Genomic DNA, 25,710 nt, shown 5'->3' with positions numbered 1-25,710 from the left:
TGAGACAGACCAAAGACCGCTTGTGGGGTATCTGGTCTTGATTTTAGGATCTCAATTATAGCACGGCATCCTCAACGAATCGATTGTCCTTAATTCTAGGATAAAACACTTGTCTGCGAAGTTCATTTTACCTTCGATGGCTCAAAACGATGTCTTCCAGATTGGAGAAGCTACATCCACGCGGCACCAGTTAATAGATCTCCTACCAGATTGACTAGACAGATCTCGAATGATTGGATGAGAATTGCGATCAACGACCACGATTATTCATTCCCGCTATAAGAGTCACAATGCCTGTATCCACGTATGGTCAGAGCCGGAGAGAGCGAGTCTTTGAGCACAACCCTTCAAGCGATCTCGCAAAAAGTGAAATTCTTCTATGTTGGTATTGAAGGACTCCAGCACTCGCTCGATAGCAGTAGGTCTGTGCTCGGTCGCATTACGAGCATGGAATTCATGCCCTCGAACCGATAGCCTCCTCTCACTTGGAGCACCAGGACGATCATGCCTATCTCTATGCCCCTGGTGAACAGGGTAGGGCCTTCTGCTCATCTGATCGGAGTAGACTTTCATCGCACGTATCGCAGTGGTCGTAGCAGATAGGCGAACCATGTAGACACCTGGGGATTAGTTTGTCATAAGGGCATGGTCGGACTCTAGTTCCGTTCTACAAGTAATGTTCCCTGGTGATTGGCCCACCAAACTCAATGGGCCGGATCTCGACTTCATCATTCATATTGAGGGGAGACTCATCATCACGCCCTAATGAGCGGTGTCTTGATGTACCCCATTCAACCCCTGGTTGACGTGAAGCGAGTTCATAAGCAGGCGATCTCTGATTTGAAGCCACCGAGGTGTAAATAACAGGTGACCAATAGTCCTACGAGCTCCGAACGCTGCGTGGAGGACTTCAGTCGTCAAAGCGCCTTTTCGTCCGAGAGTCACTGTTATACTAACACCAGCTGGACTCCATTCCATGCTGACTGACTCGCTCAGACTAGGCTGGACTAGACTTCAATAATAGCATTGCGCAAGAAGGTGATGAAGACGATCCCAGAGCGCGTCATCGAAAACGAGTGCCTCATAATCAGCCCTGGATTCAGAAAACATTTCGTAGCAAATTCATTCAAGGCATGAGTTTGTGTTCTGAACCGCTTCCAGTCTTAAGCTGGATGGTAGGTTCAAGGTAGAAATGAGCAGGGTTGGTCTTCCCGTAATTTCCCAGAGGAAACTCTTGTGACAGGTTGACACAGCACAATCGGCATCGGATTGATTCAATACCACCAGGGGGGTGGTTATTATTCTCACCAGTCGATTGTTCTCCCTAGGTGGATCTCGGCGCCAAGGTGCATGCATTGACTCCACCTGAGCTAGAGTAGAAAGATGTTCAAAGATAGAAAAAGTATAGATTCAAGCGAAAGAGAGTACCATAGGTTGCTGTGAAATTTCGTTTCCAGTTTATCAGAGTTATTTTAGTGTTGGGACCAAGGTCTACCGTCTGGCAAGGGAAGGTCAACTCCCCAACCTTGGATAGACAATGTAAATAAGTCAGAAAGGGGAACATCCCGCACCGGGTAGCGGAAAAGCCGGTGAGAGTCAAATCATGCAGAAATCCCTCCCACACCACCGAGGGACGGACATGAGGATTGGCTGTTACAAGAACGCGTACCTGTCACTGGAAACACAAGATAATTTGTTCTTTCAGGGGTCATCTATGGTCGTCGTGGTGACTGAAGACGAGCGTCAAGCGCATTTACCACTAGAATGAAACGAGCCGCCAGTCACTTACATAGGACGTAGTTGGCTGTATGTTTGTACTGTACAGTACCTTAATTTAACATCATCCCCAGATCCTCATCGTCCATCATCCCGCGGTGTGGCGGTGCCAATTGTGCCAACAGTGCCAATTGTGCGTCTGCGGCCCGCCTCACAGGCCCTACTCCCACCTAATTAAAGCCCACTCGGCAGGTGACGTTGTGGCTCTTTGTGGCTCTTCGGGCGCGGAGAAAGCGAGAGACACTCCGAGGAACGTGAGAGAATCCCCCCATCCCCCCCCCTTCCCCTCCTCCACATCCCCCCATTCAAACTGCTTCTCCTCGGTCGCAAGAGGCCGCATTTATTGGGGACTTCTTCTTTTCTCCCCATCTGTTCCCAGTGCCTGTATTGCCAACTCAAACACCCTGCGATGAGAGCATCTTTCTTCGTTCACGCCCAGTCGTACGCGCCCTCGAATGACAGCCCCTCGATTTGTCCCCCTTCAGCGCTTCTGTGATCATGGCGGACGACAATCCTGAGCTGCAGTCCGCTCTGCGCGACCTTGACAAGGAATTGGAGGTACGAGACGGTCACCATTGCTTTCTGCCCATCCAGGACCTGGTTATCGTACTGGCAACTCTTTGGCTGACTTGCTCTTGCTCTGCACTATTAGGAAGGTGATATCACCGAGAAAGGGTAAGCATCCTGTTGGTGCCGAAAATCGGGCAGTGTACGCGGATAATGCCCCCCTCAGGACAAACATCATTAGCATCTATTCAGAATCCCAGGACACACGTTTTGTGGCAGACCATCAACTTGATCATGAACTAATTTTGTCGCAGATATCAGAAACGGCGCACATTACTCCTCTCGCAGTTTTTCGGGCCTAATATGGCACTCGACCTCAATACCCCTACATCCGGAAATGCTCCCTCATCAATCACCAGTTCAACTCACCCGCCTCCGGCTATCCTCAACGTCAGACCCCCTACGGCCGATTCCACAAGCCATGGTGGGCCGTCGGATTCCTTCTCGAACGGCCGCGACAGTTTTCAGAATGGGGGCTTCGGACATGATCGGAGGATAAGTGGCGAGACGCAGGGTTCATACGAACGAGACAGCATGTTATTACCTGGAGACAGAGCCCCGTCAGCCGCTTCTTATGATTCTCTTTTCCTTCCGAAGGCACAGCCTGCGCCGCCGCTACAAGAGAATTCGAGGACGGCAACCCTTTTAAGTCAGAACTATGCATTCAATCCGGCCCCTCCGCACGATCATTACGATGAGCCTGTCGGGGCCTACGATATGCCATCTGGCACTGGTACGCGACAGTCGACCATGCTCGACTCTCAGCAGGGGTACTTCTCCGATTTTGCTGGCCAGCAACAGGACGATTATAGAGACAGTTACGGTGGTGGCTTTCATCGCTATTCCCAATCAGACACATTTTCCCCTACGGCAAATATGGCACCGCCATTGATTCCAGCTTCTGAACTTCCTCACGGACCGGCACTTGATCACCTACTACCGTTGGAACCTCGGGACATCCCATTTGCGGTTCATGACCCCCACGACAAGAACACCCCCATGTCTAATTTCGAAAACATCCCGGCGGTTCTCCGGCATCGTGCTCGAGTGCATGCGAAGCAGCCTGCTTATTGGGTCCTAGACCAGAAAGGAAAGGAGATCGCCTCGATCACTTGGGACAAACTTGCTAGTCGCGCGGAGAAGGTGGCGCAGGTTATTCGGGACAAGAGCAATCTCTATCGCGGTGATCGCGTGGCTTTGATCTACCGCGACTCCGAGATCATTGAGTTTGCTGTGGCCCTGATGGGATGTTTCATCGCCGGAGTTGTCGCTGTCCCGATAAACAGTCTCGAGGACTATCAAAGCCTCAACCTGATCTTGACTTCCACGCAAGCACATCTCGCTCTAACTACGGAGAATAACCTCAAGAGCTTCCAGAGAGACATCACAACCCAAAAGTTGAATTGGCCTAGAGGGGTAGAATGGTGGAAGACGAACGAGTTTGGCAGCTACCACCCAAAGAAGAAAGACGATACCCCGCCGCTCGTGGTTCCCGATCTGGCTTACATTGAATTTTCAAGGGCCCCTACCGGAGACCTGCGTGGTGTTGTCATGAGCCATCGAACGATTATGCATCAGATGGCTTGTCTCGGCGCAATAGTTTCGACGGTGCCTGCATCTTCGAGCGCAGCGAAACAACGTGGAGAGACTCTTATCAGCTACTTGGATCCCAGACAAGGCATTGGAATGATTTTAGGCGTCCTCCTTACTGTGTACGGGGGCCACACCACTGTCTGGCTTGAAGATCGGGCCGTAGAGACACCTGGTCTTTATGCTCACTTAATCACTAAATACAGGGCAACTCTCATGGCCGCTGACTACCCCGGCTTGAAAATCGCAGCATACAACTACCAGCAAGATCCAATGGCCACGCGACATTACAAGAAGAATTCTGAACCCAATTTTGGGTCGGTGAAGCTCTGTCTGATTGATTCGCTCACGGTCGATCCTGAATTTCATGAAATTCTAGCAGACCGATGGCTTAGGCCCATGCGCAATCCCAGGGCTCGAGAAATTGTCGCTCCAATGCTTTGTCTTCCTGAACACGGTGGCATGGTCATTAGTGTGCGGGATTGGCTGGGTGGTGAAGAACGCATGGGCTGCCCTCTGACGCATGAGATGGACCCCAGCCAGCGCGAGGGGTTCAGGAAGGAAGAGAAGAAATCGGAAAAGACCGAGACCAACAGCGGGTTTGGTAGCAGTCTTTTGGGTGGTGGCTCTTCTGCTCCCGCTCCTGCCTCGCAAGAACAAGGAAAGACTGAAATGCTCGAGGTCCTATTGGACAAGGAGGCTCTGAAGAGCAACGAGATCGTGGTTCTAGCCATGGGCGAAGAGGCGAAGAAGTTTGCGCCCACTATGCCTCACGCTGTAAGAGTTGGCTCGTTCGGCTATCCTATCCCCGATGCTACAGTGTCGGTGGTTGATCCCGAAACCAATTTGCTGTGCACCCCCAATGTGGTTGGCGAGATCTGGGTTGACTCGCCTTCTCTTTCAGGAGGCTTTTGGGCATTGCCGAAGCATACGGAAGCTATCTTCCATGCACGGCCATACAAATTTGAGGAAGGTAACCCCACACCTGTTTTGGTTGAGCCGGAGTTCCTCCGAACAGGTCTCCTTGGCTGTATAATTGAGGGAAAGGTTTTCGTCCTGGGCCTTTACGAAGATCGACTTCGACAGAAGGTGGAATGGGTAGAACATGGACAGGAGATCGTTGAGCACCGGTACTTCTTTGTCCAGCATTTGATTGTCAGCATTCTGAAGAACATCCCGAAGATCCATGACTGCACAGCTTTCGATGTTTTCGTCAATGAGGAACATCTTCCGATAGTCGTATTGGAGTCATACGCAGCTTCGACAGCCCCAACAACTTCAGGTGGTCCTCCACGGCAGCTGGATTCAGTTCTATTAGAGTCTCTGGCTGAGAGATGTATGGAAATTCTTTACCAGGAGCACCATCTGCGCGTCTACTGTGTTCTATTGACAGCCCCCAATACGCTCCCTCGTGTGACCAAGAATGGAAGACGCGAAATTGGAAACATGCTCTGCCGCAAAGAATTCGACAATGGATCGTTACCTTGTGTTCATGTCAAGTTTGGCGTTGAGCGGTCAGTCCTGAATCTGCCGATCGGTGTCGATCCCGTCGGCGGCATCTGGTCTCCACTTGCACTTATGTCAAGGCAAGAGATGCTTGCAATGCAGGAAAAGCAATACTCAGGAGTTGACTATCGTGACGTCGTCATGGATGATCGTACGTCTACACCACTGAACAACTTTTCTAGCATCGTGGATCTTCTTCAATGGCGTGTTTCTCGTCAAGCCGAAGAACTCGCTTATTGTTCCATTGATGGTCGTGGAAAGGAAGGTAAAGGCATCACCTGGAAGAAATTCGATCTGAAGGTTGCTGCTGTAGCCATGTACTTGAAGAACAAGGTCAAGGTTCGACCTGGCGATCATTTGATCTTGATGTACACCCATTCGGAAGAATATGTCTATGCAGTCCATGCCTGTCTCTGCTTGGGCGCGGTGGCAGTTCCTCTTGCTCCCATTGATCAGAATCGTCTTTCTGAAGATGCTCCTGCATTCCTCCATGTTATCAATGACTTCCGAGTCAAGGCGATCATTGTCAACAGTGATGTTGACCATGTCCTGAGGCAGAAGCTGGTATCTCAGCATATCAAGCAATCTGCGCAAGTCCTACGAATTGGGGTCCCGGCCATTTACAACACCACGAAGCCTCCTAAACAGTCTCATGGATGTAGAGATCTTGGCTTTACCGCGAAAGAGACCTGGAAACAAAGCAGTCAGGCAGCCATGGTTTGGACTTATTGGACTCCTGACCAAAGGAGAATTTCGGTCCAGATCGGTCATGACACTATTATGGGCATGTGTAAAGTCCAGAAGGAGACATGTCAAATGACTAGCATGAGGCCGGTCTTGGGAAGCGTACGAAGCACTCTAGGACTCGGATTCCTCCATACCTGTCTTATGGGTATTTATGTCGGTAAGTCAAGCTCATAGACCCTGACGGGCAATTACGTGTGTTGATTGGCCTCTGCAGGTGCGCCTACGTATCTAGTTTCGCCTGTCGATTTCGCCCAGAATCCCATGACTCTTTTCGTCACCCTCTCCCGGTACAAAATCAAGGACACATATGCCACAGCCCAGATGTTAGATTATGCAATGAGCGCCATGGCCGGTAAGGGTTTCCAGCTGCAAGAGCTGAAAAACCTGATGATATCTGCAGAAGGACGACCGCGAGTCGATATTTGTGCGCCTCTCTGTGCTATTTGTGAAGGAACCTTGCTAATAGTACTATAGACCAAAAAGTGCGTCTCCATTTCGCTTCTACCAGTCTCGACCGCACCGCGATCAACATCGTCTACTCCCACGTCTTGAACCCTATGGTAGTTACGAGGTCGTATATGTGCATTGAGCCTGTGGAATTATGGCTCGATCTGCGCTCTCTGCGTAGGGGACTTGTCTATCCGGTCGACCCGGATACTGATCCCACCGCTCTTGTTCTACAAGACTCGGGTATGGTGCCAGTCAATACACAAATAGCGATTGTGAACCCGGAGACATGTACCTTGTCGCATGTGGGAGAGTACGGTGAGATTTGGATTCAATCCGATGCCTGTGCCAAAGCCTTCTATGGTTCTAGGCAGGACTTTGATATGGAGCGCTTCAACGGACGGGTAGTGGATGGAGACCCCAACGTGGCGTACGTTCGGACGGGAGACCTGGGCTTCCTCCACACAGTTACAAGGCCAATTGGTCCTAATGGCCAACCGGTGGAGATGCAAGTTCTCTTCGTCCTTGGTGGAATCGGCGAGACTTTTGAGGTTAACGGATTGAACCACTTCCCGATGGATATCGAGTCGTCGGTGGAGAGATGTCACCGCAATATTGTGACCGGAGGGTGGTAGGTGATCAACGAAAAACTTCCTGCTGCATGTGCGCGTGCTAATTAACACCATCAGTGCCGTTTTCCAAGCGGGTGGCCTCATTGTGGTTGTAGTCGAGGTAACAAGAAAGGCTTATTTGGCATCACTTGTTCCTGTTATTGTTGATGCCATTCTCAACGAGCACCAAGTCGTTGCAGATATTGTTGCCTTCGTTTCCCACGGAGACTTCCCTAGATCTCGTCTTGGAGAGAAGCAACGCGGTAAGGTGCTGGCTTCGTGGGTTACCCGAAAATTGCGAACGATCGCTCAATTCAGCATTCGTGACATGGAAGGCTCTGAGAACCCCTTCGCGGCACCCCAGCACCGGATGAGTCGAAGCTCGAAACCTGGCAGCACTATGGGCAACAGCACTCGCAGATCTACTGTTGTACCGGATACCGAGCCCTTACCCCGGTCGCCCGCTCCGGTTCTTGTCGAGCATTCTGAAGCATCCATACACTCGTATTCTGGCATGCAGGAACCTGGCATTGGCAGCCCTACCGGCACTGCGTCTGAAGGTATAGCCTCTGTTCCACAGATTACTGAACCCTCGCGACCGACAACCGCTTCAACGAATGGAGTCACTGCCGTAACAGGAGCCGAGCTTCCCTCGGCCATTGGTCATCCCGACTTCGGCTTCGAATTCGGAGATTTCACCCACACGACAGGTGCCGACTCGTCTACCCAGGCGGGTTCAGGAGCACCTATGATGGGCGAGAACCTTCCCTATCGAGGTGGCTCAGGACCACAGCCGCAGCAAGCAAGTGGGAACTTCCCTGCGCGGTCCGACTCATACAACCGAAAGCCCGTTTCCGACACATTAGATCGCAGCTCCGGGGACTGGCCACAAGAAGCATTAATTTATCAATCCACCCTGGGATTTGACGACGCTCCGAGTCACGAAGGGACACCCTATCAGCAACGTTAGTTAAGTGCGATCGGCATTCACTGTACTGTACATAACAGTCTGTTTGTACGAGGCTGCGAGGCCTATTCTGCCGAACCGGCTCTGTGTGTGTCTTGTTGACCGACTTGCAGCACCTTCATGGTACCTCACGTTTTCCCGTTTTCCATTTTGCATAGCCTGCCCATCATCATGAAGCCTCATCCCTCTCTTTCTTTCCCTTCTTCTTCCTACTCTGATTGGCTTTATCCTTTTATCATAAAACCCCTATATTGCTTTATTGCTTCCAGTCTGACAAGTATATGTGCTCGCCCCCTTGCTTCCCCCGCAACTCCTGCCCCATGACGAACGACATGCATTGTTCTGTACATAGCATACCCCTCTTCTTCTTTTCTTGTTGGGCCCCGCCCCGGCCTATGACACTACCCCTGATATAGAAAGACGTGCTCGGATGTTATAGCATTGATAGGCAGCCACATTCTTCTATATTAGCTTCGAAAGAATCCTTCATTATCCTGTTGACCATGAGCATCTTACCTCCTGTTGCTGAGCAGAGCCTTGATTGTAGCCCATAGAAGATCGGGGATCCGTAGACATTCACACCATCCAAGCCTCTCTAATTCGATCCGCTCTTCCTATCCCCAAACTTTGGACAGTGATTAATTGGATTGGTCTTTCACGGGTTGTACTAGGCCAATAGATCTTCAACTTAGTTCGAAGCCGCCAGTTATCCAACCAGACAGCGTGTGTACACTTGAGATGTTTGCGTCGTACTATAGAAAGGTTCGAAACGTATATTGGCAAGATAGTATCGCACGAATCTGCTTCACAATACTAGCCCCGAAATTACCCACCCAGCACTTCTAGTGACAACACACGCACATGCTTTCTCTCTGTCTCTTTCTCCTCCCCCCTCTCTGAGCTCCTCACCGAGAACATTACAAAGTTTTTCAAAACCTTTCATTCACATTCGTGTAATATAGAAAAAAGAAGGGGAAAAAGAAAGAGAAAAAAAAGAGAAGAGGATATATTCCTCCCAGGACCCGCCCCTAGACATTATGAAACAAGAGAAATGCTCCCAAAACCGAAAGACGTTTTGTTATGTTTGTTTAAAGGTAGACAAGAAAGACTTGTTCTTTGTTGACGAGAGACAGCCAATCACTGGCTCTCGGCTTGCTTGGTGAGGCTGGCCAAATCGACTTTGGGCTTGGAGCTGCCGGCGAGGGTTTCGAGGGCTTCGAGGTCCTCGTCTGTGAGAGTGTTGGAACGGATGGGGCGGAATGGGGCGGGAGAGCCGGCGCGGCTGGTGAGGAACTGTTTTTTGCGAATCATGATTAGTAACTTAAGTTTTCGGTTGGAGAAGAGGCAGGGGAGGGACAGGGTAGACGGAAGGACTTACAGAGCTGGCGGCGCTGAGGAGAGCAATCAAACTGGCTTGGACAACATCCTGGTGAATGCCAACACCCCAGACGGTTTCCTTGCTGCCGGCGGCAGTACACTGGATGTAGGTGGCAGCCTTTACGTCGCGACCCAGACCAATGGCATGTTCCTTGTAGTCGACAACATCGAGGTCGATGCCCAGGGTGGCCAGCGCGTTGGCCAGCGAGGAGATGGCACCGGGGCCAACACCGGTGATGCCGTGCTGAACGTTGTCGATCTCGATGATACCCGTGAAGCGACGCTTCAGGTTCTTGGTGTTGAGAGCTTTGCCGGGCTCTGGAGGTGCGGGGGAGGTCGACCGGTCCGTCGTGATGTTGTAGTCGATCAGCGTGAAGCGCGGGTTGGACTTGAGGTGGTAGGCTTCCTCGAACAGGGCCACCACTTCGCTGGGCAGCAGCTCGCGGCTGACATCTTCGGTCTTGCGCTGCACGATCTTGCTGAACTCCACCTGCAGAGCGCGCGGGAGATCCAGCTCCAGGCTGCGCAGGATGACCCAAGCGGCACCACCTTTGCCGCTCTGCGAGTTGACACGGATAACAGCCTCGTAGGTCCGGCCGATGTCCTGCGGGTCCAGGGGCAAGTAGGGGATCTCCCATTTCGTGTCGTCGCTGGCACCCGCCTCCTCGCGAAGCTTGAATCCCTTCTTGATCGCGTCCTGGTGACTGCCGCTGAAAGCGCACACCACCAGCTGCCCGCCGTAGGGCCATCTCTCGTTCACGGGAATCTTGTTGCTCTCCTCGACGACCTTAATGACCGAGTTGATGTCGGAGAAGTCGACCTTGGGCGAGACACCTTGCGTATAGAGGTTGAGGGCCAGGGTGACCAGGTCAACGTTTCCAGTGCGCTCACCGTTGCCGAACAGGGTACCCTCGACACGCTGTGCGCCAGCCATCTGGGCCAACTCGGCGGCGGCGACGGCGCAACCGCGGTCGTTGTGGGGGTGAACGGAGACAACGTACTTCTCGCGCTCAGAGACGTTGCGGCAGAAGAACTCGACCTGGTCGGCGAAGACGTTGGGGGTCGACATCTCAACCGTGGCGGGCAGGTTGAAAATGATGGGGTCCTTCTCCGTGGGCTCCCAGGCGGCCTTGACGGCCTCGCATACCTGTGCGGCGAACTCGGGCTCGGTATCCGAGAAAGTCTCCGGCGAGAACTCGAAGTGCCATTCTGTACCAGCCATCTCAGGGTCATCCTTGGTGATCGACCGCGCATACTTGGTGCAGCGGACGGCCATCTCCAAGCTCTTCTCCTTGTCCATATTGAAGACGATACGCCGGAAACACGGACTTGTAGCCAGGTAGATGTGCAGGATCGCCTTCTTGGCTCCCTTGAGGGAGTCTACCGTGCGCCGGATCAGGTCCTCGCGACACGGGGACAGGACTTGGAGCCATACATCATCGGGAACCAGGCCAGGAGTTTCGACCAGGCGACGGGTAAAGTCGAAGTCAGTTTGGGAGGCAGAGGGGAATGAGACTTCGATTTCCTTGTAACCGATGTCGCGGAGCATCTTGAAGAAGCGGAGTTTTTGTTCCCCATCCTGTCACGGAGGACACATGTTAGTCTGCTCGGGTGGCAATCAATTGTACCCCAAAGAGGAACCAGTCTACTAAAAGCAAAGGGAGGGGAAAGTCCTACCATGGGGTCGGGCAAGCTCTGGTTACCATCTCTCAAATCCGTGGCCAGCCAGCGGGGAGGGTTATCGATGACCTTGTTGGGCCATTGGCGGTCAGGAAGGTGGATCGGCTGAAACCGCTTGTATTTCTTCGAGGGATCTTTGAGCCTGTAACGGAAATTAATCAATTACATATTCTGACGTCTGACAGAGCACCAAATATGAAGGAGAAACGGCAATGGGAGCTTACATGGGCATGATGGGCGAGAGAGCGAGCGGAGGGGGGAAGGGGGATCCGCAGCGGGGAAGAGGGAGGAAAGACGGTGGTGGGGGGAAATTGAGGTTGAGAGTCGAGACAAAGCTGGGGTTGGATTGGAGTAGAGGAAAAGAGGATGGATTTAGGGAATGAGGAATTGCCTCGTGAAGAGGAAGTAGACAGAGCGGGTTGGTGGCGGTTTGTAGTTTGAAGGAGAGAGTAAGAAGAAAGAAATAGGAAGGGCGAGAGTACGAGGTAGTTATTTAGTTATAAGAAAGCGGCGAGGGAGTGAGTCAAGTTGGAATTTCTTTGGATGACGCTCCATCATTGATTTTTTTTACTGTACGGCGCCGACAGCGGATGGCGGGGCGAGGTCTGATAGGATAATCGCCTTCTTCCCTCGACAGAACATCATCTAACAACAATCCAGGTGCACGTATCGAGTAAAAATAAAATGCTCCAGAGTCTCGGTCGGTCACCTTGCGCATTTGACGACATTGTGCCTACTATTCTACCGTCAGTCCTTCTTCAAGTCCTTCTTCAATCACAGTGCAGTGATTAGCAACCCCCCGACCGGGAAAGCAAAGCTGCGAGTCTCCCGCTCCGGGTAAGTCTGGGGGGGGGGAAGGGGGGGAACCGGCACGCCGATGACCGGAGGCGGTCAATCCTCTCCTTCCTCCTCATCAGATTCCACCCCCGCGGATAGCCGACGCTGCCCGTTGATTTACTCGGTTTGGAAAATGGAATCATTGGCACCACATCTAGCTGGCGATGGAGAGAGCAAAGAGAACAAGGAAAAGGAAAAAAATCGTGGGAAAAGGAAAAGGTATATACACTAAATACTCTCAACAGGCTTCAATCATCGTCATCATCACCACCCTCATTTTTTCCCCTTCTTGCCCTTCTTCTCAGTCGGAACTCTCCCATTCTTTTGCGACTCTCGCATGTTCTTGCCCTTCTTCCAGCCGGCATTGCCCTCCAAGCGCTGTCTGGAGTCGTCCAATTTCTTCTTGTCCTTGTTGCTTAGCTTCACCTTCTCCTTCTTCGACTGACCGGGTCCGTTCAATGCCTCTGCGCCCAGCTTGCGAGCTGCGCGCTTGTCTTTCTCGGTTTCAAACCACGTCCGCTTGGGCCGGGACTTGATCTCGGCCTCGTGCTTGATCAGATTCTCTCCCTTGGTCACCTGCATCTCAGCTTGTGCCAGCTGCTTTTCCACTTTCTCCTCTTCCAGAACTTCCTCAATCTCATCGGCTAATCCTTCGGCCTTCGCCGCCCATGAATCCGCAACCGCAGGGTCGATCACTCGACTGGCGATCTTGGCACCTTGCGCCTTGCCGGCCTTGACGGCGGCCTTCACCACCTTGCGGTCTGGCTCGGCCGCAATCGTGCAGGCCCGACCCGAGCGGCCGGCACGCGCGGTACGACCGACACGGTGAAGATAGATCTCGTGACTTTGCGGAGCTTCGTAGTTGATGACCGTTTCCACTCCCTTGATATCCAGACCACGAGACGCCAGGTCGGTGGCCAGGAGGAAGGCAGCCTTGCCGTCACGGAAGCTCTCCACGCTTTTGATACGCTGCAGAACGGCGGTTAGCTCGTGCTCATAAGTCGTAGGATAGATTCGGACATACCTGTTCTTGGCTCATGCTACCGTGAAGCTCGGCAGCTTTCAACCCAAGCAGACTGAAAACAATGCGGACGCGGTGGGCCTCTTTCTTCTGGCGGAAGAAGACGATAACTCGTCCAGTGTAAATTTCCTTGCACAGATACAGCAGGTAACCCAAGCGCTTGTCTTCCCGACCAGGGCGGAGACGCACGAATTCCTGGGTCAGCGTCAAGGCCGTGTTCTTCTTCGAATCGACCATCAGGCGCACGGGACGGTTCAGACCGACGCGGATAAGTTTGTCGACGGTGTCGGTCATCGTAGCGGAGAAGAGCATGGTTTGGCGGGACTTGGGGATAGTGGTCAAGATCTCATTCAGTTCGTCAGCGAAACCGTCCTCGAGCATGCGGTCGGCTTCATCGAGCACCAGAATCTCGAGTGTATCAACCGTGAAACTAGGCGAGTTGCGCATATGATCGATGAAACGACCCGGGGTGGCAATAATCACGTCGGGCCGCTTCTTGAGAATGTTCTCCTGCTCACGCAGGCTGAAACCACCAACCAACTGACAAAAGGTGATATCGGTGTAGGTGGCCAGCTTGGTGGCCACATTGTAACACTGGACTGCCAACTCGCGAGTGGGCATCAGAATCGCGACACGGCTGGTAGGGACCTTGCGCGGACGGAAGAGCAGACGTTCGAGAATGGGAACGACGAAGGCAGCCGTCTTACCGGAACCAGTAACGGCACTGCCAACGATATCCTTTCCGAGAAGCGCAACGGGGATGGTCTTCTGCTGGATGGGGGTCGGGTTGGAGAAGTTGACCGCAGCCAGACCACGAAGGATAGGTCGCGACAGGTTGAAGTCCTGGAAGGATCGTTTCGCGTTGACAGCAGAGGTCTCAGTCTTCTCCTCGGGGGCGAAGAATGCCTTGCGTTTGGCTGCTTCTTCAGCGTCAACTTCGCTCTCCGCATCAGATTCCTCGTCAGCGCCCACATCGTCAGGGTGCGCGACAGGAGTAGCGACGGAGTCGTCGTCGGAAGCAGCTTCCTCATCTTCGTCCTCATCCTCATCATCCTCGTTAGCCTCTTCGTCGTCGTCGTCGTCGTCCTCCTCCTCGGCCTCCTCTTCTGAGTCCTCGTCCGCATTTTCATTGCCACTCTCATCCTCGCCATCAGCGCCCATGCCGAAGCCATCCTCCGCCATCAGCTCATCATCGCCGAAATCGACGGACATGCCCCCATCCGACTCATCTCCACTATCATGCTCCTCAGCCACCTGCTGCCTCTTCTGCTTCTTCTTCGCCGCAGCCTCTTTCTTTGCCTGCCGCCTCTCAATGATCTCATCAATGTCAACCGCCTTCTTGTCGCCCTTTCTTCCCGTCTCCTCGTCAGGCACATTCTGCGCCCACCCATCGAACTCGGTCACCTCATTCGCAACCCCTCCCACATCGAATTCGAAGTCGGGGTTCAGGGCCCCATCATCCTCAGCGGCATCGGCCTCCTCATCTTCGCTGTCCTCTTCGCTGTCCTCCTCTTCCAGCTCCAATTGCGCAGCCTGCTTCGAGCCTTTCTTCGACGACTTGTTGGCCTGCTTCTTGTTCTCCTGCTGCTGCTGCTGCTGCTGCTGCTGCTTCACCTTCTTGTTCTTGGTGTCGGCCGGCTCCTCCCTCTTGCGCTTTTTCGTCGCAGCGTCGGTCCTCTTCGAGGCGAATTCGTCGTTGTCACCTTCCTCGTCAAGCTGATTGGGCGTGTCGTTCTCGTCGTCGGACAACGTCATGACGAAGTCGTCATCCACCTTCCGTTTGGGAGCCATCTTTTCTTCGGATTCTTATTCAGAAGCCTTGAAAGGTTCCTTGTGGTTCCAGATTGTCCAATTCCAGACTTATTGGTAAGATTAGTGAAGAAATCTGCGTAGGAGGAAGTAATGATCGAATAAGAGTGAAATCTCAAGCCCCCAACTTTTTTTTGTTTCTCACCAGTCAAATCGGCCAGGAACCAGTGGAATGCGGGAATGGAAAAAAAGTTGAAACTTCCGAGGCGGTGAGACTTCTAATCCCGGCAGAAAGTGTTTCCGCTTTCTTGGGGTGTTAGTGATTGGGTCTGTTCGGCTGTCTGCTTTCCTGTACAAATCTTTGGTTGTTGGTTACAGAGGCTGGTGTGATCTAAGCTTCTCTACGGAACCTCGGAGCATGAGATGATAAAGGTGGGCTCCGGATCGCAACGTTTTCAATTTCTCACATATTAGCATCCATTTCCATTCTGTCTTTTGTCTGAGATTTTTGCTTTTGACCGCGTACTGTGGCAACAACAAATTTATCCAGCCTTCTAGTCCAGGAAAGAGCTGATAATACCATCAAAGGACAAGGGGAGCATCAGCCTGGAGGGCAACTCATAAGGCAAACGATAACAATCACGGGTCTGTTGATTAGATATGAAAAGACAAAAGAGATTGACACCACACAAGCGGAGCTAGTCCACGAGAGAGGTTTGTTGGTCGGCGAAATATGGCGACTCGCAATTCGACAATGATCATTTCAGCCCAAATTGCGAACCAAATAGATCACATCAAGACTGGTTTGTACCCCTTGGGTCAGTAACACTATCATATCAGACTGACGCTGTATGGTACTTACTGGCTATCGAACTTCAAGCGTGTCCCACGCAGGTGGCCTTGCTCGGTGAAATCCCACTTCCGCTGGAGCCAGGTGCGGATGTACTGGTAACGATCACGCTCCGACCAAGGGAAACTGCATGTCACGATGACTCGAGCCATGTCACGCAGACCGCCCGGACGGTACGCATTGTCGTCCTCCTGCGAGCAGCGGAAATGGTATCCACGTTTGGGTACGTACCTGTCGTCCAATACCGAGAGCATTTTGTCCATCAGGCAGGTTCCGACCCCGTGTTGTTGCTCCCTTGGCATCATGTAGAACTCGAGCTTGACCGCGAACTGGCCTGTAGTCCACGGTCCGTCATGGTCGATGGCAAGCGCAAATCCCAGGATCTTGCTGGGGGTATCTGCATCCTCGCCGGGCGTAGGACGTTCCACGGCCACGATGAATGGCAGTCGGTATTTCTTGATATCTGCGATGCGGTTCCGGACGATTTCCTCACTTATGACCCCGATATCTAAGCTCATTGGGGAATTTTCAGAATACCAGCTAAAAATGCGCGCAAGCTGCTCAACATCGCTGTCTTCGACTGGACGCAGGTACAAATCTTGTCTCGTCTCTCCGGGCTTCGGGTAACGCTTGTAGAACTCGACGTCGGCTAGCCAGCGCTCATGAGCTAGACGTGCTTCCACTTCCCTATCTTCTTTGATACGGGCCAGCCTATTGTCAACATATCCCTGGCTAGTCTCATATTGATGCAGACGTCCTTCTTCGTCGGTGGGGTCAGGCCAAGTCCAATCATACGACCAATTTGGTTTGTACATCTCGTGTGTACCGTCTGGCAAAGCCTGCCCGGTGAAAAATGCCTCGCGGTGGACATCTACCACGCGAGATGAGTCAAGCGCTCTCTGTAGCCAAGACTCAAAAGAGCGCCGCCACTGTGGCTGGTCGGCGTCTACTCGAGGGGCATAGTCCCAGCGCGCAAGCAACAACTGGGAGTCATCAAAAGATACCGGAACTACCTTGTCGCGCTTGGAATTCTTCTCCTTCAATGCTTTCTGTTCCTCGTTGGGCTCTGATGTCAAAATAATTTTGCCTTCAACCAGTCTAGGGTAGGTCGACTCGGACTCTCTGTATGGGGGGAACTGCGCCGCAAACTGAGCTTTGAAAACCGGATCGTCCCTAGTGATGCCGGAGCGCCAAGCCTTCTCTCCTGTCTCCTCTTCTTCCACGAGTGAAGCGGGATCAACTGGGGGTGGCGCTGAAGGTCTGAGATCCGCCTCAATTCTACCGGCACCGCGTCGTTGCATGAGAAATTTGTACCGAGCGGATTCAGGGTCTGTTCCTGGTCCATCCCTCCACTCGGCAAGCAACTCGGGGCTAGCTACCTGCTCGTGATCGTCGATGCGATCTAGGTTTAGATGTGCCTTTAGGACAATTTCATCTTGCAGGCGTTTGAGCTCGGCTCTCACATCGGACGGTGCGCGTGGAGGCGCTTCACATTCGGAAGTCTCGGGTGTCATCTTATCAGGCTCACTATTCTTTTGGTCGCCGTCCCACCAGGAGCTGGCCTGTGGTGCATCGGATGGACTTCTGATTGCACGTTTGCCTTTTGTCATAGAAGGTGGTGTGGTTCGACTGCCCCTTGTCGGCTTTTTTCCCTTATTCTTCTGACTGGCCATTCTGCTTTGGAATGACTTTGTTTCTCAGTCTCTGTGGGAAGGGCGCAATGTTAGCCTGCTTGCTATATGAATCATGAGCCAGAAGGACTCGATGGGTTGGACATTTACCTAGGTGCGCGGAAGCCTTTTGTTCAGTGTCCTAGTCAATGAGTCACTGTGGATGGCTATGAGAGATAATGGCTCATGTGTTTGAAGTCATGAGAGGTGAGTGACGCGACTAATGAAGGCAAGAAACTTACATTTAAAAGTCACGGGTCTGTGGTTTCTGCGATCACTGCTGGGAATAGATCTATCTTGTTTCCATTTCAACTCAAGTCAATAGAGTAAGGAGACACAGATGATGAAGACGAATGCTTACTCTGAAAAGACGGATCCTTGTTTCAGAAGACACGAGACGCTATGTCTTCTAAAACGTTATTGCAGGATGTGACCATGGACAAGGAAAGACTTTGTTTGAATAAAGAGGTGTATCACTCTATCTCCTATTGAATAATGAAGATATCCAAAGATAATGCATGTCACTCTTCAGATATAGAAAAGGAAGGATAGATGGTGAACTTGGAAGATCTCTTACAAGTTTCTGAAAAATGAAGAAGAGGACGGAAGGAGTCGACGGTTGATCTGTCAGTCTGTGTGGTTTGCAAACTAACATGGTAAGATAGTCTTGTTGCAGAGAATTCTTCCTCTTCTTTCTGCCTTTCTGTCTCTCTCTGATTATGGCATGCAAGATAAGTTGTTCTAAAGTTATCTCATGCAAATTTCAGTGTGGGCTAGGTGTCACTGGTGAATTCTAGCTGGGAGTCACGTGTTACAACGCTCTACTCACTCGTTGGAAAAAGCTCAGTCTGCAGTATCAGAAGCGGGGACTGGTCCATAATGCAGAAAAGAGAAATATCTAATATTCGTCTTGATCTGGAGTGAACTTTGCCCAGAAATTGACCTTCCTGCTCTGTTGAATTCCTGCTCTGGGGGTAATTTGAATAACTTCATCACCGGCTCGGCAAACATATTCAAATCGGATAATGATTAATGGATTCCCGCCTTGCTAGGCTGTATTCTCATCACCTTGCTTTTGTGTCGCAGGATCTTGCAACGAATGATCATGACGTTGGTCTGTCTCGGTTCTCTGAGTGCGGGCCTCGATCGCATACTTATAACTGAATATAAGATCTTTGGTGCTATAACTACGCAAATAGTAGCTCAAATATTCAGCTATGTGAAGCGCATATTCAAGTCCGCTGTCGGGCCAACTGTGAACTTCTACACAGCGTATCTCGGAGTCTGGGGTGGGGAAATGCGAAGCTCGGTACAGAAAAACAGCCCTGAACTGATAGTATAAAGCCAGGATGAGATTATGATACATCATTTATCTTCTTTGAAAGGTCTGCAACGGCCATTGCCCTTGTAGGAGGTTATGCATTGGGAATCGTTTTATTTTGACTCTAGAAACGTAACGATATAGATTGCTGGTCACGTGCAGCTTTACATCGGTAAGAGCAATAGCTAATAGGTATTGATCTGACATATCTAGAACTTATTGATGGTTGTTGTCGAGTTCCTGATGTTGATTAGAGGGAACTATAACATTGGTTTGAGTGGTGCAGGTGTGCTGCCGATGCATTATTATGTACCAAGTATGGCAGAGTTGTGTGCTCGCCTACTATCTTATACAACAACTTCGTCCAACCCGTGCATACAACCTCCAACACCCCCCAAAATCCATCGGAAGACACGCCAAATCACCGATCAAGCAGACAACCCGCCAAGATGTTGTCTGTTCTACGCAAAGCCCGGCTGAAGGACAAGGAGATGCGGATTCTTATGCTGTAGGCTGTCGAACACTCCCACAATAATAATCTATGCGATGCTAACGCGCAAAAACCACCACCCCAGCGGTCTCGACAACGCCGGCAAGACGACCATCGTCAAACAAGTCATGAAAGAAGATGTCACCACCGTCAGTCCAACGTTGGGCTTCATCATCAAGACCATCGAATTCCAAGGGTAAATCTCGTTCATTTTTACAAAGCTCACCAGCAAAGAAAGCCTGATAGCTGACACCCCGAGGGGGGAGAAAAGATACCGTCTCAACATTTGTGAGGCTTCTGCCGCTCCGTCCTACCTTTTTCCCGCCGACTAACCTAAGGTACTCCAGGGGACGTCGGAGGCCAGAAAACGCTTCGTTCTTATTGGAAGAATTATTTTGAAAAGACCGATACCCTGGTCTGGGTTGTTGATGCGACCGACCGCCTTCGCGTGGAGGATTGTCGAACCGAACTGGCGGGGTTGCTTTTGGAAGAGGTACCCTTTTTTCGTTTCTTGTTTCCCCGCGGCCTCCTTCTGAGGCGGCATAGGCTGACTGATTTTCGCATACAGCGGTTGATGGGGGCGAGTCTGTTAGTTTTTCTCAATAAAACTGATGTTGATGGGTGTATGACTGAGGAAGAGGTTCGTGAGGTGAGTTTTTCCTCCTACCCAACTTCATTGCTCTTTCCCGACCGGTTTACGTTCGGGGTCCCTTCTTTGACTGAGAACGCGATACAGCGTTTGAGCTTGGACTCTATCAAGACACACAAATGGACGATATTGCCATGCAGTGCAATGACAGGAAGAAACCTATACGAGGGGTTGGATTGGGTGGTGCAAGATGCCAAGGATCGACTTTTCTTATACTAGGTTAGCTAGCTAGATTGCCTAATTGCACTCCGCCGATGGTTGCGATAGGAAAATGCCCTCGATCTTTAATTCCAGATATTACCGTGAGTACTACCGCTTCAACTAGCCTACCGAGATTACAGCAAACCAGCCTGATCCCTTATTTACGCGCCGGCTCTATCCAGAAAGGCTCGAGATGAGGCTCACCAGCCGCGACCTCCGGTTGGCAGCCTGATATATTTTTCTGACCCTCCCACGCGGCAGCGATGCCCGACCACGGTTGGGCTTATTGGTTGGCCCCTCTCGCTCTGGACATCACTGACCCTGTAGAGAAAAGAGGATTTTGAATTCGAAATGACATGCAGCCCTAGCTTCCATGCACAACGGGATGGAGCATTAGCGAGGACATCCTAGACAGGGGTTTGACTTTTGTGTGTGCGTATATTGCGGCTCCCTTGCTCGGGGCCGATTCAGTGTGGCCTTGTCGGGAGTTTCGGATGGACGATCAAACACTCGTCGGCTCTGTCAGGGTCCACGGTCTTGAATGGACCTTTATCGAACAAGGTAAAGGGCCAAGTTTTGCTGGAAATAGCAGAGTGGGAACCAGTGGTGGTTGACCGTGTGTACTTAACTAACTTAGTGTATCTTACGTCAATGGATGATGGGGCAGTAGTCTAGCGGTTTGGTTTGCCCGGCAGACTTTCGCTTGGAGCGAGCCGCCGCTGCAGCTGCAGCCTTGGAATGCCGGCCGCGTCAGTGTCAGAAAATCCTTGAACCATCGCAGATTTATCCATGGATCTGGGTTTCGGGGGCCCCCATCCGGACCACTGACGACACGGGGAGAAGCAAGATCGGAATCGAGATTCAGGGATAATGGCTGCCCCAAGGTGTATGTACTGGACCTTCTTTCGTCGCGGCTACTTAGCAAGTACGTACTGTACTGTACGTATGTCCTCCGTACAATAACCGGATTGCAGACTTCTTGAGTGAACGGAGGGTGTGCTTTGAGGGTGGGTGTGCTCCACCGCGAAGACCCGAACTCGGGAACAAGTAAACAATCTTCCGTGTCGAGAAAGATCAAAACACCAAACGTGTTGACTTTGGTTGAACAAGAAAGAGATTAAAGGCTTGAGAAAGTCCCCTGAAAGTCCCCCGAACGACAAAGTATCAGTAGCATAATGGTTTGTTTCCCTTGGGAATAGGAGAACTGTGATTATAATAAGTACTGATGTGCATGCATCCTGTCTCTCATGCGCCTCACCAGCTAAAACAGTTGTGGGGCGACAGCAGCTGATGGGCGTCGGGCTTCCTTCTCTGATGAGGATGAGGATGATGATGATGATGTTGTTGTTGTTGATGGAATGGGCCTCCCAGCTGTTGTTTGGGTCCACCAAGTCGAGTGATAAGGCAGGCGTCTAACGGACAAATCTCACTAGTACTCATTTCCAGGTGAGGAATTCGTAGCGGAGAGACCCCCAAGTGGGTAGATGGACGAGGAGAGAGTGAGGTTAGTATTAACGTTAGTAGAGTACTCCGTAGTTCATTCCTCGTCGGATGCGAATCGATCTTCGCCTCAGGGCGGCGAGCCGCGAGCCACGGGGGTTTCTTTTCCCTTGATTCCCTCCTCCCTCATCCACCTCTTTCTCCCCTTCTCTTCGACCCTCACAGACTCACGAGTCACGACCACAATTGATTGCCCAATTAGTATTCCAGCCCCCCTTCTCTCTCCCCCCCCTTCTTCTTCTTTTACCGCACGATCTTTCCCCTCCTGATCGCCTCGCACGAAAAACCCCACCGTCCTTAGCTCGTTGCCCGGTGTTAGTTCAGTTTGGAAGAAACCTCTCTTTCTAGCGGACAATTTGACCCTCTGCCCTCTTTTTCTTCTCTCAAGCTACCTTCCTTCTAATCTTGGCCGGTCATATCTGGCATTTAGCGAGCCATGGCTCCTACAGCAGACATCGACAGCTCGGAAGATGTCAATGACTTTCTTCTGCGCATTCGGGAACTAGGAGAGAAGCGCGATAAGGAGGATGAGGAACGCACGAAAAAGTTGGAGGAGGAGATTTTGCAGGGGCGCAAAGAGAGACAGGCCCGAAGAGCTGGTAAGTAATCTCTTTCCTTGATAATTATGTCTATTCCCTCTCTTCATTGTTTTCCATGCGCCTCCGTCTAGATTCGCAAATCTGAACACTGATTGTGCATGGTCCTCACACAGAGCGGGCGCGATCGATTTCTCCCACAAAAGATTCCCCCATTCTTGATGCGGCTCGGTTGAGCATATCCTCGACTCTCAGCCACCGTGCGATCGAACCTCCCGAACAATTTGGACCATCTCTCCATACCCCGAGTCGGGACTCGGACAGCAGACCCGAATCCATTGGGGATGACACATCAACAACCACGGACGGCGGCCGGAGAGGATCCACACTGACCGGAGTCGATGGCGAAATACCATCTAAACCCTTCTCACCTTTGCGGAGTAGAACGGGGACTCTGTCCTGGCAGCAAAGGCCAACATCCCGTGATAGCAACAGACAATTTTTTTCATCATCTCCTTCCAGGTGGCGAGCCTTGTCCACAGCTTCGACGGATGAGCAGAATGTGAATCGGAACTCATCCGCAGCCTCACCCACATTCAAGGATGTTTCGTGGGCGCGCCAGACAGAAGGAAGCGTTTCCCCAACCCGCAGCAAACATGTGGAGGACGAGAGACCACGGACACCGGTTTCCGAAGCCAATTTCAAGCACCAAGAAGCCGAAAAGGAATACACCCCAGAACCTAGAAAGGACACCGATCACATAGAGAGCGTTGAGGGACGATCTCGATCGCCATCAAGAGCCAGTTCGACTTTTGCAGAAAGTAGTTTGGGCCACCGATACTCAAGCGTCTCTTCTGTCTCTACCGCGACAGGACTCGGCTCTCCGCTGCCTCTGTTAAGCGCGCAGAAGCTGGAGCCCCGTAAGCCCGAAGAGGTCTTAGAGGATCAGATGTCTCTTCCTCCTTCTCCAAGGCGACTTTCTCCGGAACGGTCGACGTCACCGACAAAGGGTCTCGGCGGATTTGTGCAGAGCGCCATGATGAAGCGATCCGATAGTGTGTCGAAAAGATGGAGCGCCCAGCTTCCATCGGGTCTAAGCCGGCCAAGTTCGGTTGCCAGCAGCCGTAACAGTTTCGTCGGGAATGAGACCTTTTCAAACTCGCCCTCATATAGATTGAGCCGCGAAGTTCCAAGCCTCTCATCTCAGCGGCCGACTTCTAGCCATCGGCCTACATCGAGTCACCGGCCTGGTTCGAGCCATAGCGAGGCAACTATCATAGACCCTGCCAGAGACGGTGGACGACCGGCAACCCCGCCAGTTCCCATTCCCGAAAAACACGAGAGCAATGCACTGAGTGACGAGGGGGCCGCTAGGCCCCCTCTCAGCCTTCACACGCGGTCGGCAAGCTCTGTTGAAAAGGGCCCAGACTCAAGTTCTTTGCCTTCTTCAAGTCCAGTAGTTTCCAGGACCATGGATCCTAGGAGATGGAGTCCTACCAAAGCCAGCTGGTTGGAAAGTGCCTTGAATCGCCCTCCTGACTCGCCGAAGCACAAGAGGCAGCAGTCCTTTCAACAACCGTCATGGGTTAGGGAGAGGCAATTGCGGAGCAGTGTTGATCTGGGACGGACTTCCAGCTTCAAAGAAGTTACGCCCGTGGGGCTCATGCGAACGGCTGCTCCGGGCACTCACTCCAAATCATCAAGCGTGTCTGGAATTCCAAACCTCTTCTCTGGACCCGATATGGGCAAGGCCAAACCAGATGATTTCACCACCAATATGTCCTCTACTTTGAAAGAGCCCGGCCTTGATTTCATTCCCCATGGGAACTTTCCAGAGGCCGAGCCAAAAGACAGCGAGCCGGCTGAACCCAAAGATGATCATGCGACATTCGAACCGCCTGATGATGTCCCCGCTAATGATGTCCCAACTCCTCCTTCTGAGCTGAAGGACAGCGTAGTCGAAAGTCAACTCAAGGACGGACCGATATTTTTGCCCAACGACAGCCAGCCGGCTCACAGCCCCGAAGACAATGATCAAGCAGCACCTCTGGAGGCGAGTGTGGAAGTCCCGCCCCTCGCCACAGCAGATACAGGAACAGAAGTGGCAGAAGACAGCACTACGAAGCATGCATTGAGATTGTCGACTCGAAGCCCTATTACCAAGACCGTACTTGACATGCCTCTTCCATCTCCAACTCGCGACCCGCTTTTAAACAGGCCCAAGCCACAACCAGCTGTGATCGATTTCCGAGCTAACCTTCGACGCCGCGAAATTGTCAAAGATGAAGCGCCTAAAGAGGAGCCAGAATTCAAGAACGTTTTCGGAAAGCTGAAGAGGGCGGGGGCATCGACCTATGTACCCCCCGATGACTTAAAAGAGAATATCTTAAAAGGCAAGGCGGCGCTCAGTACGACGAATGGTCCTCAGAAGTCGCCAAAGATTGACGACTTGAAAGAAAGCATACTCAAACAGAAGGAAGCAATCAAAACTAATGGGGGCTCAACTAGGCGAAACACTGCCGGAGAAATGGACGCTCCCATGAAATTCGTCCCAGAAGCGATTGCAAAGAGGAACAACTTGACCAAGTCTATCAGTTCTAGAAGCAATCTATCCACCACTGACGCGCCATCTCCACGCTCGCCACTTTCGCCGCTATCACCTTATGAGCCGCCGATGTCTCTAGAACCCCAGGCTCTGAACCTTTCTCCTATTCGGCCGGATACCAATGTTAGCAACGAAGTGACTCACGATCTCGAAGAAACCGTCGAACTATCTGAAACCTCGAAGGCTAGCTTTGACGGACATCAACTTGGAACAGAGAGCGAAGCAGCTGAAAAGGAGGTCAATTACAACAAGGTGGAATCTCCCCTGCACGTCGAAGCGGATTTGCCGACTCCAGAAGGTCAAGAGGAGGCTCAGGGCCATAGAGACGTCTCCTCGGCTCGTTCATCAGTTCATTCATCGGTGCGTTCCTCGGTGCATTCCGTGCAATCCTCAGTACGGTCGTCGGTGCGTTCTCTGTCTCCGGTGGAACTGGACCAGACTCCACATGCGCCTGCTGCGGCTGAAAGTACCGCTGCTAAAAGTAAACTTGCAGGCCGAATCAATCCTGCCTTAGCAGGATTTCTGTCTCGCGGGCCGCCTACCACTGGCAACGGCCCTGCCACGGGCCTCTCCATCACTAGCAGCCTCTCAACGGGAAGCTCAGAACAGCAGGAGACACAAACCCCGGCCCCCCTCACGCACATGACGAAAGGCCGGGCAAGAGGTCCAAAAAGGCGTCTGCCCATTGGGGCGGCATTTGGATATAACGAATTGGCCGTAGCGACAGAAATTGCGGGGGAACACCCTAAAGATGGGGCTGCAAATGAACAAGATATCGAGGAGAGACTCGCAGACGAGAGAATCAGTGAGGAGAAAAGACTAGAAGCAGAGAAGCTCGCAGCAGAGAAACTTGATAAAGACAAGCTTGCAGAGGAGCAGAAGCTCGCAGAAAAGCAGGCAAGGCTCGCGGAGGAGCAGAGACTTGCTGAGGAGCAGAGACTCGCGGAGGAGCAAGCTAGGCTCGCAGAGGAAGAGAAGCAAGCTAGGCTCGCGGAGGAAGAGAAGCAAGCTAG

The 25,710-nt window shown here is 51.9% G+C and overlaps 7 protein-coding genes across 7 annotated transcripts in view; 3 read left to right on the top strand and 4 right to left on the bottom strand.

Moving 5' to 3' along the window:
• The first annotated feature begins 2,083 nt into the window (after positions 1 to 2,083).
• On the top strand, positions 2,084 to 8,702 carry BO66DRAFT_472626 (putative AMP binding domain protein). The gene is made up of 6 exons (XM_025652964.1): positions 2,084 to 2,334; positions 2,429 to 2,451; positions 2,598 to 6,343; positions 6,401 to 6,610; positions 6,661 to 7,264; positions 7,323 to 8,702. The coding sequence occupies exons 1-6, from the start codon at positions 2,275 to 2,277 to the stop codon at positions 8,212 to 8,214; spliced, it is 5,535 nt and encodes a 1,844-aa protein (XP_025502526.1). The 5' UTR covers positions 2,084 to 2,274; the 3' UTR covers positions 8,215 to 8,702.
• Positions 8,703 to 8,926: 224 nt separating this feature from the next.
• Positions 8,927 to 11,728, bottom strand: BO66DRAFT_421494 (2-isopropylmalate synthase). The gene is made up of 4 exons (XM_025649961.1): positions 11,493 to 11,728; positions 11,266 to 11,410; positions 9,590 to 11,167; positions 8,927 to 9,504 (listed from the first exon to the last, which is right to left on the bottom strand). The coding sequence occupies exons 1-4, from the start codon at positions 11,498 to 11,500 to the stop codon at positions 9,349 to 9,351; spliced, it is 1,887 nt and encodes a 628-aa protein (XP_025502525.1). The 5' UTR covers positions 11,501 to 11,728; the 3' UTR covers positions 8,927 to 9,348.
• A 499-nt stretch (positions 11,729 to 12,227) lies between these two features.
• Positions 12,228 to 15,093, bottom strand: drs1 (putative ATP-dependent RNA helicase DRS1). The gene is made up of 2 exons (XM_025645742.1): positions 13,130 to 15,093; positions 12,228 to 13,074 (listed from the first exon to the last, which is right to left on the bottom strand). The coding sequence occupies exons 1-2, from the start codon at positions 14,915 to 14,917 to the stop codon at positions 12,379 to 12,381; spliced, it is 2,484 nt and encodes an 827-aa protein (XP_025502524.1). The 5' UTR covers positions 14,918 to 15,093; the 3' UTR covers positions 12,228 to 12,378.
• A 545-nt stretch (positions 15,094 to 15,638) lies between these two features.
• BO66DRAFT_326292 (GNAT family N-acetyltransferase) lies at positions 15,639 to 17,239 on the bottom strand (the record flags this gene model as incomplete). The annotated part of the gene is made up of 2 exons (XM_025643903.1): positions 15,639 to 15,675; positions 15,738 to 17,239. 2 exons carry the CDS (start codon positions 17,237 to 17,239, stop codon positions 15,639 to 15,641), a joined length of 1,539 nt encoding a protein of 512 aa, XP_025502523.1.
• Positions 17,240 to 19,029: 1,790 nt separating this feature from the next.
• Positions 19,030 to 20,074, top strand: BO66DRAFT_377263 (ADP-ribosylation factor-like protein 2; the record flags this gene model as incomplete). The annotated part of the gene is made up of 6 exons (XM_025645740.1): positions 19,030 to 19,224; positions 19,292 to 19,402; positions 19,478 to 19,494; positions 19,554 to 19,699; positions 19,775 to 19,855; positions 19,943 to 20,074. Exons 1-6 carry the CDS (start codon positions 19,166 to 19,168, stop codon positions 20,072 to 20,074), a joined length of 546 nt encoding a protein of 181 aa, XP_025502522.1. The 5' UTR covers positions 19,030 to 19,165.
• A 1,055-nt stretch (positions 20,075 to 21,129) lies between these two features.
• BO66DRAFT_125362 (uncharacterized protein) lies at positions 21,130 to 21,617 on the bottom strand. Its single transcript, XM_025641941.1, has 2 exons — positions 21,315 to 21,617; positions 21,130 to 21,260 (listed from the first exon to the last, which is right to left on the bottom strand). The coding sequence occupies exons 1-2, from the start codon at positions 21,494 to 21,496 to the stop codon at positions 21,221 to 21,223; spliced, it is 222 nt and encodes a 73-aa protein (XP_025502521.1). The 5' UTR covers positions 21,497 to 21,617; the 3' UTR covers positions 21,130 to 21,220.
• A 375-nt stretch (positions 21,618 to 21,992) lies between these two features.
• Positions 21,993 to 25,710, top strand: part of BO66DRAFT_429859 (putative gelsolin repeat protein) — a gene marked incomplete at its 5' end in the record, with an annotated part of 6,837 nt that continues 3,119 nt past the window's right edge. The window contains 2 exons of the mRNA XM_025650486.1: positions 21,993 to 22,155; positions 22,269 to 25,502. Of these exons, the coding sequence (XP_025502520.1) occupies positions 21,993 to 22,155; positions 22,269 to 25,502 (3,397 nt within the window). The remainder of the gene's footprint in view (positions 22,156 to 22,268; positions 25,503 to 25,710) is intronic.

Source organism: Aspergillus aculeatinus (assembly GCF_003184765.1).
Source record: "Aspergillus aculeatinus CBS 121060 unplaced genomic scaffold BO66scaffold_33, whole genome shotgun sequence".
Classification (NCBI taxonomy): domain Eukaryota; kingdom Fungi; phylum Ascomycota; class Eurotiomycetes; order Eurotiales; family Aspergillaceae; genus Aspergillus; species Aspergillus aculeatinus.
Note: the sequence above shows the minus strand (reverse complement) of the source record. Positions and strands in the feature narration are given on the sequence as shown.

Excerpts from the sequence above, each read along its gene's own strand:
- BO66DRAFT_472626 (XM_025652964.1), top strand. The coding sequence starts at position 2,275 with ATGGCGGACGACAATCCTGAGCTGCAGTCCGCTCTGCGCGACCTTGAC. Across the intron at positions 2,335-2,428 it reads ACCTTGACAAGGAATTGGAG|GAAGGTGATATCACCGAGAA; the intron begins GTACGAGACGGT and ends CTGCACTATTAG. Across the intron at positions 6,344-6,400 it reads TCTTATGGGTATTTATGTCG|GTGCGCCTACGTATCTAGTT; the intron begins GTAAGTCAAGCT and ends TGGCCTCTGCAG.
- BO66DRAFT_421494 (XM_025649961.1), bottom strand. Across the intron at positions 11,168-11,265 it reads AGAGCTTGCCCGACCCCATG|GATGGGGAACAAAAACTCCG; the intron begins GTAGGACTTTCC and ends CCTCCGTGACAG. Across the intron at positions 9,505-9,589 it reads TCCTCAGCGCCGCCAGCTCT|TTCCTCACCAGCCGCGCCGG; the intron begins GTAAGTCCTTCC and ends CGCAAAAAACAG.
- drs1 (XM_025645742.1), bottom strand. The coding sequence starts at position 14,917 with ATGGCTCCCAAACGGAAGGTGGATGACGACTTCGTCATGACGTTGTCC. Across the intron at positions 13,075-13,129 it reads GTAGCATGAGCCAAGAACAG|CGTATCAAAAGCGTGGAGAG; the intron begins GTATGTCCGAAT and ends GCCGTTCTGCAG.
- BO66DRAFT_125362 (XM_025641941.1), bottom strand. The coding sequence starts at position 21,496 with ATGAGTACTAGTGAGATTTGTCCGTTAGACGCCTGCCTTATCACTCGA. Across the intron at positions 21,261-21,314 it reads CCCCACAACTGTTTTAGCTG|TTCTCCTATTCCCAAGGGAA; the intron begins GTGAGGCGCATG and ends TTATAATCACAG.